We start from the raw sequence: 14,481 nt of genomic DNA on the forward strand, positions 1-14,481 counted from the left end.
ATGTTTACCTGTGTTTTATTGACTAGGCAAAAGCACTTGACTATGTGGATAATAACAAATAATGGATAACATTGGGAAGAAAGAGAATTCCAGAACACTGAATTGTGCTCACGCAGAACCTGTGCATGGACCAAGAGGCAGTCATCCAAATAGAACAAGGGGATACTTCGTGGTTTAAAATCAGGAAAGGTGTGTGCCAGGATTGTATCCTTTCACCATGCTTATTCAATCTGTATGCTGAGCAGATACTCTGAGAAGCTGAACTATATGAAGAACGTGGCATCAGGATTGGAGGAAGACTCATTAACAACGTGCAATAGGCAGATGACACAGCCTTGCTTGCTGTAAGTGAAGAGAACTTGAAGCATTTACTGATGAAGATCAAAGACTACAGCCTTCAGTATGGATTATACCTCAACATAAAGAAAACCAAAATCCTGACAACTGGACCAATAAGCAACATCATGATAAATGGAGAAAAGATTGAAGTTGTCAAGGATTTCATTTTACTTAGATCCACAGTCAACACCCATGGAAGCAGCAGTCAGGAAATCAAATGACATACTGCATTGGGCAAATCTGTTGCAAAAGACCTCTTTAAAGTATTGAAAAGCGAAGATTGCACTTTGAGGATTAAGGTGCACCTGACCCAAGTCTTGCTATTTTCAGTTGCCTCATATGCATGCAAAAGCTGGACAATGAATAAGGAAGACTAATGAAGAATTGATTCCTTTTGAATTACGGTGTTGGTGAAGAATATTGAATATAACATGGGCTTCCAGAAGAATGAATAAGTCTGTGTTGGAAGAAGTATAGCCAGAGTGCTCCTTGGAAGTGAAGATGGTGAGACTTCATCTCATGTTCTTTGGACATGTTATCAGTAGGGACCAGTCCCTGGAGAAGGACATCATGCTTGGTGAAGTAGAAGATCAGCAAAAAGGAGGAAGACCCTCCACGAGATGGATTGACACAGTGGCTGCAACAGTGGGCTCACACATAACGACAACTGTGAGGATGGCGCAGGACTGGGCAGTGTTTTGTTCTGTTGAACACAGGGTCACTATGAGTCGGAACTGACTTCAGGCACCTAACAACAATCACTGTCTAGTTAGTGATTTTTACCTTCCTCTCCCTCCCATCCCTGGTAACCATCAAAAAATGTTTCTTTCTGTGTGTAAATGCTTTCTTGACTATTCATAATAGTGATCTCATACAATATTTGTCCTTTTGTGATTGACTTATTTTACGCAGCATAATGTCCTCCAGATTCATCCATGTTGTGAGATGTTTTGCTGATTCATGATTATTCATTATCATTGCATAGTATTCCATTGTGTATGTACCACAGTTTTTTTAAGCTATTTATCTGTTGATGGGCACTTAGGTTGTTTCCGTCTTTCCTTCCATCTTCTTTTGATGCTTTCTGTGTCATTCGATATTTTGTTCATAGAATCCTTCAGTATTGCAAGTGACAGACGAGTGGTGGGCTGGGGCTATAGTGGTGAAGAAACCAGATAAAACTCCCTGCTGGCATAGAACTTACAGTCTAATGAGGGAGATAGACAATAAATGAGAAAAAAATATAAAGAATTTTAGATGGTGCTATACACTATAGAGAAAAATAAAAAGATAAAACAGAGAAGGGGAATACCGTGTGTGTGTCTGTGTCTGCCTGTCTGCCTGTCTGTCTGCCTGTCTGTCTATGGGGAGTGGGTTATGGATTTAATCCGAGTGGTCAGGGACGATCTTACTGGGAAGGTAATATCTGAACAAGGAGTTGAGTGAGGTGAGGAAATGAACCATGTGGTAATCTGGGGGAAGAGTGTTCCAGGCAGGTGCCAAGGAACAGCGAGGATTGTGGCTGGAGCTGAGGGATGGAGGGGAGAGTACAGGAGGTGAGGTCAGAAAGTAATGAGGCCGGTCTCCTAGGGCCTGTGGGCTGTGGCACTGACTTTGGCTTTACTCAGAGTGAGATGAGAAGGTTCTGGTGGATTTCGAGCAAAGCAGTGACATCATCTCCCTTCAGTTTAAAAATTTTACAGTGTTAATATACATTCTACTTCGTAAATAAAATGAGCTTTAATGCCTTTTCTATATACTGAGTCTAAAAGTTAATAACCACAAAACAGAATTTAAGTAGTCCCTGTGTGGCACAAATGGTTAAACGCTTGACTACTGACTGAAAGATTGGTGATTTGAACCTACCCAGAGGCGCCTCAGGAGACAGGCCTGGCGATCTGTTCCTTGAAAACCTTACGGAGCAGTTCCCCTCTGCACACATGAAGTTGCCATGAGTCGGAATCAACTCGATATCAACTAACAACAGTAAACAGAATTTATAATAGGATCAAGCAAATATTGTAGAAAATAGAAGCTATGTTACTTTTTTGTGTTTTTCTGGTTGCCATTCTTGCTTCCCCCCACCTTGTTGCCATCTTTCTTTTCCTCGCTCCTGGGCAGCCACCCAGAATGGAGCCAGGGTTCCTTCCTCCGGCTTCTGGTGGCTCAGGCCCAACTAGGGCATTTTCAGCAGACCATTCCCTGGGGCCATTTTGTAGCCCAGACTGTTCCAGGTGGACTGGCAAAGCAGATGGACTGACAGCGGAGATCAGCTTTCCCTTTGGGGTGGGCAGAGGGAGGAGCCAGCTCTGGGCTGCAACTGGGGGACATTCTGTCCATCTATCTGATATAGAGTCAACAAGTCAATAAGAATTGAGTGGTGGCTCTGGGGCCCAGCACTGCCACAGGAAGGCTAACTGAGAGCCACATTCCCAGGGGAGCCCTGGCAGGGAGGGGGCACAAACACTAGCCCCCTCTGGACCCTGCTCCCTCAACTCTCAAATGCTTCTTGATCTTTCTGAAGGTCCAAATAATCCAACTTGGGCCTGAGCTGCTCCCAGATAAGGCTACCAGGCAAGAGGCCAGTTCGGGGAAAGATTTAGAATGAGTCATCTCCCCTAGATGAAGGAGGTCTTGAAAGTGGGGGACAGGTCACCTAAGTTCCAAGAATCTTCACAGGGTGTCTAGTTGGTGAAGATCCAGCAATAGAGTGTGCGCTGCTGAATTTCCTCCACAGCCCCTCTCTTCCACTCACTCTTTCTGTTGTTGTTTTAACTATTCTTATTCTGGTAAATCGACTGCTAACCTAAAGCTTGGTGATTCAAACCAAACCAGCGGTACCGAAGAAGAAGCCTGGTGATGATCTGCTTCTGTAAAGATTATAGCCAAGAAAACCCTATGGAACAGTTCTACTCTGTAACATACGGGGTTGCCATGAATTGACATCCACTCGACAGCAGCTAACAACCACTATATATATACATATATATATATATATATATCAAAACATTTGCCATTTCAACAATCTTCACATGTACAGTTCAGTGACATTAATTATGTTCATCATGTTGTTCAACCATCTCCCTTATCTGTTTCCCAATTTTTCCACCACCCTTAGCAAAAGCTCAGTGTCCCCTAAGCATTGAGTCCTCCTTTCCCCCTCCCTCCCTCCTGCCTCCCCCTGGTAACTACTAATAAACTCTGGTCTCTGTACACTTGCCTATTCTTGATACTGCCCATTCATTCTTGCTATTCAATGTTCTTATCTTTGTTGCCCCTTCTTTTGTGTCCAAAATCCTGGCACTCCTCCACCTAGTAGGCTGAAGAGGAAAGTGTGGGTAGCTGGGTTATGTCTAAAGGGAACTGTATGTACCCAGATGCATATGGAGAGGCAGTGTGGTGTCATCAAAAGATCCTAGGTCCTCATGGGACAACTTAGTCAACTGGCATGATATAGTTCACAAAGTTCATGTTCTACATCCTAGTGAGGTGAGTAGCGTCTGAGGTCTTCAAAGCTTGTGAGTGGCCAGCTAAGATACAACTATTGATCTCTACTCATCAGGAGCAAAGAGTAAGAAGGTAACCAAAATCTCAAAGAAGAAACAAATCTACAAGGCTGACAGCCTACAGGAGCCACAACCTCAACTACCCTGACACCAGAGAACTAGATGGTGCCCGGCTACCACCGCTGACCGTTCTGACTAGGTCACGATAGATGATTCCGGATAGAATGGGAGAAAAATGCAGAACAAAACTCAAATTCTTAAATAAAGCCAGACTAACTGGACCGTCTGATACCATAGGACTCGCTAAGACTATTGCCCTGAGACACTCTTTAAACCTTGAACAAAACTATCCCGAGATCACCTGTTAGCAGAAAAACAGAATGACATACAAAATAAAGGATATTACCCATTAGATCGGTGCTCTACTAAAAAAACCATCCGTATGAGTCCAAAAGGCGAACTTTTAATCGAAAGCAAAGACGAAAAGATGCGGGGGCAGGGAAACCAGAGTACTGGAAATGGAACAACCAGAACACAATTAAAGGGAATGTTGACACTTTGTGAAAAAATGTAACTAATGTCATTGATCCATTTGTGTGGAAATTGTCAAATGAGAACCTAACTTGCTGTGTAAACGTTCACCCAAAACACAGTAAAGTATTATTAAAAAAAAAAAAAAAAAAGATCCTAGGTCCTCTTAGCCAACGTACATTCTCATGTCAGCTTTCATATTTACAAAGCTGTGTGACCTCATCTAGGTTGCTTAACCTCTCCGAGTCTTATTTTTCTCATTAGTAAAAGCACAATAATAATAACTATTCACTATGAGAATCAAAAACACGCGAAAGTGCTCTGTAAACTTTAAAAGCCTGTAGAATTGTGAGTTAACTGGGAACTAGAGAGAGCATGAATGCCTCCCAGCCCCAGGGAGTGACAGGGCTAAACCAGAGATAGGTGCCAAGCTTGGTCTAGAACCCAGGCTAATGGTTCCTTCCCCACTGCCTCAAGGAGAGAACTTTGGATCATGGCAGGACTGTGCTGGGTTGGTACACTCAGGAGACCCTATGTGGGAGAGGAGGAGGAGTCATGGGAAGGCTTGGCTGGCAGATAAGCTGAGCCTTTGGGAGGCCCTGGGCCAGGCTGTGGCCACCATGAGCTCTTTCCACTGCCACCCTCTAAGCCAGAGACATCTGTTTTGACTGCCTCTGTTCTCCCATGGCACTGCCCACTCCCTCTCCTGGAGGGGTGCTCTGGGAGCGCTCCTGCGGGTCTGAACTGAAAACTGACAGCTCCCTTCTCCCACTCCCTGACTTTGGTGTTGCAGGGGAGAGCATCCCTACTCCCCCGTTTTCAAACACCCCCTGCAACCGGAACTCCCCTGTGCCCATTAGGTTCTGCATCACCTGTCAGGAGGATGGAAACAGAGGGTGTGGGTACAAAGAGGTTTTTTACTGTCATTACTATGTATCATTAGTCCCATGATAATCTGTTATTAACATGTTGATGAATAGGTACTCAAGAAACTGTGGGTCTGGAAGAGCAGACCAAGATGGGGCAGTACTAGGACCTAGGAGAGCCATGTCCCAGTCCCTGTCCTGCTCTCCAGCTCCCCATCCTCCTCCAATGGAAATGAAAGGGGGAGGGGTGAGGAATAACATTTATTGAGTCTCTGAGAGTCACCAGGCTCTGTTCTGGGTGCTTTCACAAATGTTATCTAACTTATTCATCACCACGAACCCATGAGATAAGAATACAAATTGACCCATTTGACAGATGAGGAAATTGAGAGAGGTTAATTACATTGCCCAAGGTGGCCGGGACACAGCAATCAAGAGTGAAGAGCTGCGGTTTGAACCCAAGTCTGCGTTGCTCCTGTCTTTACTCAGTAGTCTTTAGGTAGAAAGGAGAGAGAAACCTTCCCTCTCCCCATCCCCCTTCAGCTCAGTATCCAGGAAAAAGGTCCATTGCCTTCCCCGGGAGAAAGCTGGAGGAGGCAAGGGGAGGGAAAAAAAAGCTACAGTCTGCCTTGGGGAAGCAACAGGCGGAAGCTGTGCTCAGGCCTGGGGCTGACTGCGCCAGGCACCTCGGCCACGAGGGCTGAGCCGCCCCTCCAGGTGTGTGAAAGAGGGCAATAGGCAGTGACATCCCCAGGGGGCTCGCTCCTCCCCAAGGCTCTTCACTCCGCAGTTGGGATCCGCTACTCTCTACACGTCTCCCATGCGGGGTCTGTGTGTATGTGTGTGTTTGGAGGGGCAAGGGGAGGGTGGCCGGGGTCGTCAAAGGCTGGAGCATCCAGGCATAGACAGCTATGGACAGTCTCGGGCCCTGCACAGAGAAATCTGCCAAAGGGGAGGAAGCCAGCACAGGCTTGGTGACCCCTCCCCTCCCCCAGTCTCCCGAGCTTCTTCGTTTTCTGATTGCACAATGACAAGGGGGAGCTGGCAAACTCGGAAAAGGGGCAGAAGCTACGGGCCAGGAGGCCCGCGGCCTGGAACGCCTCCAGCAGCTGTCTGATACTCACCAAGCAAGCCTCAGCCGGTGCCACTGCGCCCGCTGACACAAGCCCACCTCCCTCACTAGCAGAGAGCCCTCTCATCTAGGAGATCTTCCCTCCCCTCCGGTCGGTCCCCCTTGTCCAAGGCCTGGGGGAGCTGTGGTTCCGAGAAGCGGCAGACGGAAGGCCAGAAAGCTAGGGCTGTGGGGTAAGCAGCCCCCCTCTCCGTACCCGCCCTCCCCGCCCGGCGCCCAGCGCCTCCAGTGTGTGACGGAGCCTCCGCAGCGGCCCCGCCCTCGGGAGGGCCCGCCGGGGCAGGAATGCGCGGCTGGCGGGCGGGCGGCGCCGGAGGCGAGCTGCGGAACATGTAAGGGCACATCCCGCGAGCTGCAGCCCTGCGCGCAGACCGAGCCGAGGGAGCAAGCGAGCGAGGCAGCGCGGCGCGAGTGGGCAGCCCAGCTCACGGGCCGGGGAGTCGCGGGGGCACCGGGGGGCAGAGGCGGGGAGGACAGCTTGAGCGGCGCGCAGGAGCCAGTGTGGGCTGAAGCGGACGGCGGGTGCCGAGGGGCGAGGGGCTCCAGCCGGCCCCGGGGGAGGCAGCGGTGGCCGGAGGACCGCGGTGCGGGCAGAGCGGGCAGTTGGGGCGCCAAGTGGGCAGGGCGCACAGCCAGCTGGCCAGCCCGGGGCGCCAGAATCCGGCGCTGACAGCCGGGAGGGGCGCCGCGCCCGCCGCAGCCTACAGCTTTCCCGGGACCTCGGGGCCCCCATGACGGCGGCGGCGACGGTGCTCAAGGAGGGCGTGCTGGAGAAGCGCAGCGGCGGGCTGCTGCAGCTGTGGAAGCGGAAGCGCTGCGTGCTCACCGAGCGTGGGCTGCAGCTCTTCGAGGCCAAGGGCACCGGCGGCCGGCCCAAGGAGCTCAGCTTCGCCCGCATCAAGGCCGTGGAGTGCGTGGAGAGCACTGGGCGCCACATCTACTTCACGCTGGTGACCGAGGGCGGCGGAGAGATCGACTTCCGCTGCCCCCTCGAGGACCCCGGCTGGAACGCCCAGATCACCCTGGGCCTGGTCAAGTTCAAGAACCAGCAGGCCATCCAGACAGTGCGGGCCCGGCAGAGCCTAGGGACTGGGACCCTTGTGTCCTAACCGCCAGGCATCCCATCTTACACTTATGCCCCCCAACCACCGCGGTATCCAGAGGTCATGCCAGGTAAGCCCCTGAGGGTTGAGCCCTCTTTCTCTCTTTCCCTCCCTTCTCTTTACCCGACAGGGAGAATCAGGACTCCCACCGGCACCCCCACCTGAAAACCCTACCGTCTGAGGGAGGTTCCTGGGCCCAACAGAGAGTAGGAACCCGGGAGTCTGAGCATGGGAAACCTTAAGTGCCTGGCTTGGCCTGGGGGCCGAGCGCATGGAGCTGGACTGGCTACTTTCCCCTGGTCAACGGGCTGCTGAGGTCTCAGGAGGGGCCTGAATGTGACCCACGTGCCTGAGAGGGAGCCCAGATCCCTGGGAGCGGAGACTGCAGAATGGGATGGGTCTTCCATAGATTGGCCCTGCCCTCACTCAGGTGGAGGGAGGCTGGCTGCACATTGCCACTGGCTGCTGGGCCTCTACCCCCACCTAGGGTAGGGCTCCTGGGCCTTGGCCATCTGGGAGCTGGGAGAACCATGGGTGGGGATGGATGGTGTGAGGGCGAATTTACTGTCTCCTGTTAAGGACAGACACTTGTCATAGGAGAATTTGAGGATGGAATTGAGGCAGAAAGACGGTATTCTGCAGTTAGCAAAGGTGTCATCAGGGGTTGGGAAGTGAACCCAGGAGTCCCAGCTCCCAAGGTGGGGCCTCAGTGGGAGGGTTTGGCTGGGCCGGGCCTGGGGGCTGTAGCTGCCCATTCTTGTCCATGGGTTTAGGGTCCTAGGGCTGAGCTGTTGGGAGACGGGAGGGTGGACGGGACAGGCGAGAGGCCTCAGTGACAACCCATGCAAAGTGGGGGTAGGCATGTCCCCCTGCCCCTGAGTGCCCCCCAAAGTCCCTGTGGGTTAGGGGAGGAGAGACCAGAGGAGCAGATGAGGTACTGGGTCCATTTGGTGGGTGGAAAGGTGTAGGATGGGATCATGATTTGTTATTTGTGATGTCTTAACCCTCCTTGAGCAATAGGGCAGGAAGTGTCATTGTTATTAGGTGCTGTTGAGTCGGTTCCGACTGATAGCGACCCTGTGTACAACAGAACGAAACACTGCCCAGTCCTGCACCATCCGCACAATTGTTGCTATGTCTGAGCCCATTGTTGTAGCCACTGTGTCAGTCCATCTCGTTGGGGGTCTTCCTGTTTTTCACTGACCCTGTACTTTACCAAGCATGATGTCCTCCAGGGACTGGTCTCTCCTGATAACATGTCCAAACTATGTAAGACCAAGTCTCGCCATCCTTGCTTCTAAGGAGCACTCTGGCTGTACTTCTTCTAAGACAGACTTGTTCGTTCTTCCGGCAGTCCATGTATATTCAGTATTCTTTGCCAACACCATAATTCAAAGGCATTAATTCTTTTTCGGTCTTTTTTATTCATTGTCCAGCTTTTGCATGCATATGTGGTGATTGAAAATATCATGTCTTGGATCAGGCACACCTTAGTCCTCAAAGTGACATCTTTGCTTTTCAACACTTTAAAGAGGTCTTTTGCAGCAGATTTGCCCAATGCAATACGTCGTTTGATTTCTTGACTGCTTCTTCCATGGGTGTTGATTGTAGATCCAAGTAAAATGAAATTGTTGACAACTTCAATATTTTCTGTTTATCATGATGTTGTTTATTGGTCCAGTTGTAAGGATTTTTGTTTTCTTTAGGATGGGAGGTGGAGAGGGGCAGATTTGTGGTCAAGGCCCAGGGGAGGGACCAGGAATAGGACCTAGAAGCCCTGGCTCCCAGCCCTGTGCCCTCTTCCCCAGATGCCACTCCCTCCCATGGGAACCAGAAGGCCCAGGAGTGAGGAAAGCCTTACACCACTCTAGTCTTAATTTCTCCTGTGGAAACCTATATCCCCCGTGCCCCCGACTACCACCCTCCACATTGCCTCACCCTCCCTGCCCTGTATTTTCTCCTCTTTAACAGGTAGAGGGCTCTAGTGAGCCTGGGGACCCCATCTGTGCCACATGCCCCTCAGGTCTTCCTGTTCACTCCCTCCCAGGTTGTAGTGAGGGTTAGTTGAGAGGCTGGTGTAAGGCAGACCCACTGTGCTAAGAACTGATCCACACTGATCCTTCAGTCCTCAGGGGATTGGGAGAAAGCCGACTCCTCCACTGACCACAGTGTGTTGCACAAGTATTATTCTCTACATTTGCGCTGATGTGGGAAATGTTGGGAAACTCTGGTGTAAAATACCCAGCGCATAGTAGATCCTCCTTACCGCAGTGTCTACCCCTGCCCTGACTGTTCTCCTCTCTTGCCAGCTTCCCTACCCCTCTGGTGCATACGGGCACGATTGCTCCATTTGGCGAGGCAGAAGCCATGGACGTGCAGAGCAGGCCTTGGAGCTGAAGGAATGGACGGGACCCGAGAAGGAGAGCAGAAGGCCACACAGGGCTGAGGATGAAGATTCAGCTCCTGGACACTCTCAGACTCTCAGGACACACACAGCTCAGGGCCTTCTAGCCATGGACCTGGCCTTGTATATTGTGATGGAAAGCTGGCTTCAAAGCCCCCTCCCCTGGTGGCCCTACAGACTGCTGTTAGCCCCTAGGCTTTGTGACCTGCCTGGAGGAGGGCAGTGCTCCATGGGCACTAAGCTAGTGCCTCAGGACTCAGGAGGCCAGCCTGGTACCTGGAGGAGGGGCCGCACTGGGAACACTTCAGGACTTATCTCTGGAGTGGGAGCTGACAGGCCTGAGGCCCGCACCTGGGGGTCTCCTGCTGCTTAGGTCCTTTTGGGACCCCCATCCATCCATGCCCTCTCTTTGCACACTTCTTCCCCCACCTCCTGCCCATATTTCCCCGACTGTGCTGCTGGGCCTGGGGCGGGGTGGGTTTGGCCTTTACCATTTCATGCCTGTCCCAACAGTAAGATGCCCTGCAAAGGGCAGTGATCACACTGTTTGCCGAGTGAAATTCTTTGCCCACAAAGACTCAGCGCTTGGAGCCTCTCTCTCCTGGCCCTGTCTCCATGGTTTCCCAATCCACAGCCCACTCTGAAATCTCCAGCCTGGGTTGGGGAGATGCAGCAACCCCAGTAGGAATGGCCTCAGTGGCCTTAGGAAGAGGGACGAAAGGGTCTGGACTGAGGGATGTCACAATGACCAGCTCAGTCCCTAGAGGTGCCTCTCCACAGAAGGATGTCCTGTCCCTGCCAGCCTGGGAGGTGGTTCAGCTTTCTGAGCAGAGCTTGTCCTCTACCATTTATAAAAACCAGTTGCCATCGAGTCGATTTCGACTCATGGCGACCCCATGTGTGTCAGAGTAGAACTGTACTCCACAAGGTTTTCAATGACTGACGTTTTGGAATTAGATCACCAGGACTTTCTTCCGAGGTGCCTCTGGGTGGACTCAAACCTCCAACCTTTCAGTTAGCAGCTGAGTACCTTAACCTTTTATACCATCCAGGAACTGTCTACCATTTGTACTCTCAGGCTTTATATGCTTATACAGTAAGTTTTCCTTACTGAATGGTTTAAAGGGAATGATTTCAGCATGGAGGAAACTGAGGCACAGAGAAATAGCTGCCTTGAGTTATACACAAACTGCTAATCAGGTGACCCCTGAGACCTTTCTGTGTTGTGGTCAGCAGTTCACTCTGCCTTTCCTCCACCATCCACCCACATCTGACCTTCTCTGCGGCAAAGCAACGGCCTACTTCAGACTCTCACTGGAAAGAGCAAGGAGGCTGAGTGGGCCTCTTCAAAAATGTGAAGTCTCATTAATAACCTTTGTGATTCTAACCTGTTTTGTTCTCCACCAGATTTATCCTCCTTTCCAATCAAAACCTCTCTGTCCTATGTCTCAGTCCCTTGGAGTCCTTTGCTTCCAAAGGAGCATCTAGCTCGTCTGATATGTGAACCACATCTCACAACTGAATAGGAATTTGCAGTTTACAAGGGGCTTTTTACAAATTGCTCATTTATTATCTCATTAGGCTGTACAGCTGTCCTATGGATAGCTTAATCCCAGCAAAGCATATAAATCTCTTCCATGCCAATTCTGAGCAGTGCTGAGAAAGATCTGGGCTCAACTTCGGCTGTGATCAAATGGTGATGTTTGCTTTGGGCTTTGAGAGAAAGATGGGGAAGAATAATAGCATTTATACGGGGTGGGTGGTGGAGAGAAGGTAGTATTTGCCACTCCTCTGTTCAAGCTGATAGGTTGATGGGAAGGGTTAGCTTCCCCATGGCTCCTATAAAACAGCAACCTCAAAATAGAATCCTTGCTCTTGTAATCAAATCCAAAGGTGACTGATGGTGGGGATTCAGTCATAAGGAAAGAAGCGAGCTATCCAGGCACCCAGAAATGGGGGAGTGTTAGTAGATGTGGTTCACTTTTTCAGCAAACATCTACTAAATGCCTCGTATGGGCCAGACACTCCTCAGCACTGGGGATATGGAGATGAAAGACATGATTCCTGTCCTTGAGGAGCCCAGAGTCCAGTGGGGAGCTAAATAAGTGCCAAGTGGTGCCGACTGAGCTGGACCATGAGGAGTCAGGGAACATAGACACTACTTCCCTTGCCCAGCACTGTGCTTGGACGGATCATTCCGAGGCTTAGCCGCAAAGGGCAGTTGTTTGGCGGGGGCAGACAAAGCCAGAATCAAGCGTCAAGGGTGGCGGCAGGCGCCGGGTGGAGGAGGAGGCTGGCTCTGGTTTCTGGCGCTCACTGCTTCTAAACAGCCCGTCCTGGTGCTTCCAAGAATGCTTTGGTTCTCTCTTTGCTAGGAGATTACAGCCCCTCCTAGCATAGCCCCTAGCACAGAGTGGGCCCTCATCCAGGTGGTGGTTGTTGAGATGTTAGGGCCCTTCGAATCTATTCCAACTCACAGCAGTCATGTGACAGAGTAGAACTGCCCCATAGGGTCGCCTAGGCTGTAATCCTTACGGGAGCAGATCGCCAGGTCTTTTTTCCCACAGAGCTGCTGGGTGGGTTTGAACACCAACCTTTTGGTTAGCAGCGAGGGCACCACCAGGGCTCCTTTGTTGTTGAGATGGGTATGATCATTTACTGCCATTTGTAAGAGCCCCACAGCTTCCTGAGGGCTCCCAGAGCCCCCAGCACGGGATTTGCAGCAGAAAGGAGTGAGGATAGAGCAATAGGGCATTATGGGGTATAATCTTAGAATCTGGCCTGTCCCAGAATTGGGGAATGTGTGGTGCCATGGGTAGCTGTCCCACTAGGCCCTCTCCGCTGGGGTCATGGGACCCTGCTTCCTGGGTTCAGGGCTGTCTTTAGTGCTCTGGTGACTCCAAATTCTAAAGACAGAGCCTAGGCCCTCACCCTAGGCCTGCTTGGCGTGGCCACAGAGTAGGGTCAAGGCCTCTTCAGGGGCACAAACAGGCCCTGACGGTGCTAGCAGACAGGCATGAGATGGAAAAACTTTGCTCAGTTGGCTCTGAGGACACTGTGAGGCCAGGGAGGGGCTGCTGCCACCGTCTCTTCCCCGGCCCTGGCAGCCCCCGCCCGATACATGAGTCATTGATGGGAAAATGAGACGGGGCAAGTCCCAGCCCAGCAACTGGGAGTCTGCAGAGGCCAGGGTGGGGAGGGGCCGAGGGGAGAAGGGATGGGCTGGCTCTGGTCAGGGTGAGCTGGGGTTGGGAGCTGAGGGTTTGGCAAGAGTGGGCCCGTTTCAAGGTTGAGAACAGAGATGAGTGGGAAGAGCTGGAATTAGAGTCCATGGGCTGGAATTGCAGCAGGAAGGAGTCAGGGTAGAGCTACGGGTCATTATAGGGTGTAAGCTTGAAATCTGGCCTTTCCCAGAATTGAGGGTGTATGGGTGCCACGGGCATCTGTTCCGCCAGGGCCAGGCCCAAGGACCCTGGAGAGACCATGAGTCTGGCTGTGAGCCAGGCTGCCGAGAGGCTGCCCAGTGAGACACAGGTTGGCCTTCTTCACTCTCCCTGCTCCAGTCTGCCCACCACAGTCCAGCAGAGTGTTCCTTCCAGGATGCAATTCACTCTCTCGCTTAAAACCTCCAGAGGCTTCCCCCACTGCAATGGGAGGAAGTCCAAGCGCCTTGAAAGCAACCGCTCTCCTCCACCAGGACTTTAGTATCTATCCCTATACTCCCCACACCAGGGCCCCTGCATATAAACCGCTGCCTATACATCCTTGAATGGTTGTCTTGGCTCTCGGGCCACTGCCTCTGGAAAGCCTCCCCTGCCTACTCTGCCTACAGTCCAGGCTGAGTTACTGCTCCCTTTTGTATGGCCATAACTGCTCCATTAGTTACACTGTATTGCAATTATTGCTTTACTTGTCTGCCTCTCCCATTAGACAGCCATCTCCTGGACTTGTCTTTGTACATTCCTGGTGCTCCAGAGTATCTGGCACACAGTAGGTTCTTAATAATAATAATGGCAAACAGTATATAGTGCTTACTCTGTGCCAGGCATTGATCCAAGCACTGTAAATTATTAAATTGCATAATGCTCCAACAACCCTGTGAAGTAGGGGCTATTATTATGACTTCCACATTTTAAATTAAGAAACTGAGACCCAGAGAGGTTAAATAATCTGTTCAGGGCCACACAGCAGCTAATAAATGGTAGAGGTAGGATTCAGTCAGTGGGGCTCTAGGCAGGTGCTTTTAACACAGTACCAAACAGATTAATTCTGAATGAATAGAATGAACCTACTGTCTAACTGGGGAGAAAGGAACTCAGAGGTGAGACAACCTGCAAGGATGAAGCGCACTGAGGAGTGGGGTACCAGCTGGGGCAGAGAAGAGAACAGTCAGTGGGCTGGGGAGTGGGGGAGGCTTCAGGGAGAAGGTGATAGCGCCAGACCCTGACGCAACGGTGGAGTCTAACTACAGGAATGGACACAGGGAGAGTGTCCTGGGGTCTGGGAGGATCTGTGGATACCCATGGGAGCAAGGCCCAGGTGGAAATGGCCTGGTAAAATGGAGGGAAGGGGCAGGGAGAGTTTCAGGGAATAAATACTG

At 51.2% G+C, this 14,481-nt stretch overlaps 2 protein-coding genes across 2 annotated transcripts in view; both read left to right on the forward strand.

Moving 5' to 3' along the window:
* The first annotated feature begins 7,097 nt into the window (after nucleotides 1-7,097).
* Nucleotides 7,098-9,895, forward strand: PHLDA3 (pleckstrin homology like domain family A member 3). Its single transcript, XM_004375299.2, has 2 exons — nucleotides 7,098-7,547; nucleotides 9,787-9,895. The coding sequence occupies exon 1, from the start codon at nucleotides 7,106-7,108 to the stop codon at nucleotides 7,481-7,483; it is 378 nt and encodes a 125-aa protein (XP_004375356.1). The 5' UTR covers nucleotides 7,098-7,105; the 3' UTR covers nucleotides 7,484-7,547; nucleotides 9,787-9,895.
* TNNI1 (troponin I1, slow skeletal type) overlaps nucleotides 7,509-14,481 on the forward strand; it is a 65,711-nt gene continuing 58,738 nt past the window's right edge. The window contains exon 1 of the mRNA XM_023730260.1: nucleotides 7,509-7,547. Within this exon, the coding sequence (XP_023586028.1) occupies nucleotides 7,509-7,547 (39 nt within the window). The remainder of the gene's footprint in view (nucleotides 7,548-14,481) is intronic.

Source organism: Trichechus manatus, unplaced genomic scaffold (assembly GCF_000243295.1).
Source record: "Trichechus manatus latirostris isolate Lorelei unplaced genomic scaffold, TriManLat1.0 scaffold00035, whole genome shotgun sequence".
Taxonomy (NCBI): Eukaryota; Metazoa; Chordata; class Mammalia; order Sirenia; family Trichechidae; genus Trichechus; species Trichechus manatus.

Excerpts from the sequence above, each read along its gene's own strand:
- PHLDA3 (XM_004375299.2), top strand. The coding sequence starts at position 7,106 with ATGACGGCGGCGGCGACGGTGCTCAAGGAGGGCGTGCTGGAGAAGCGC.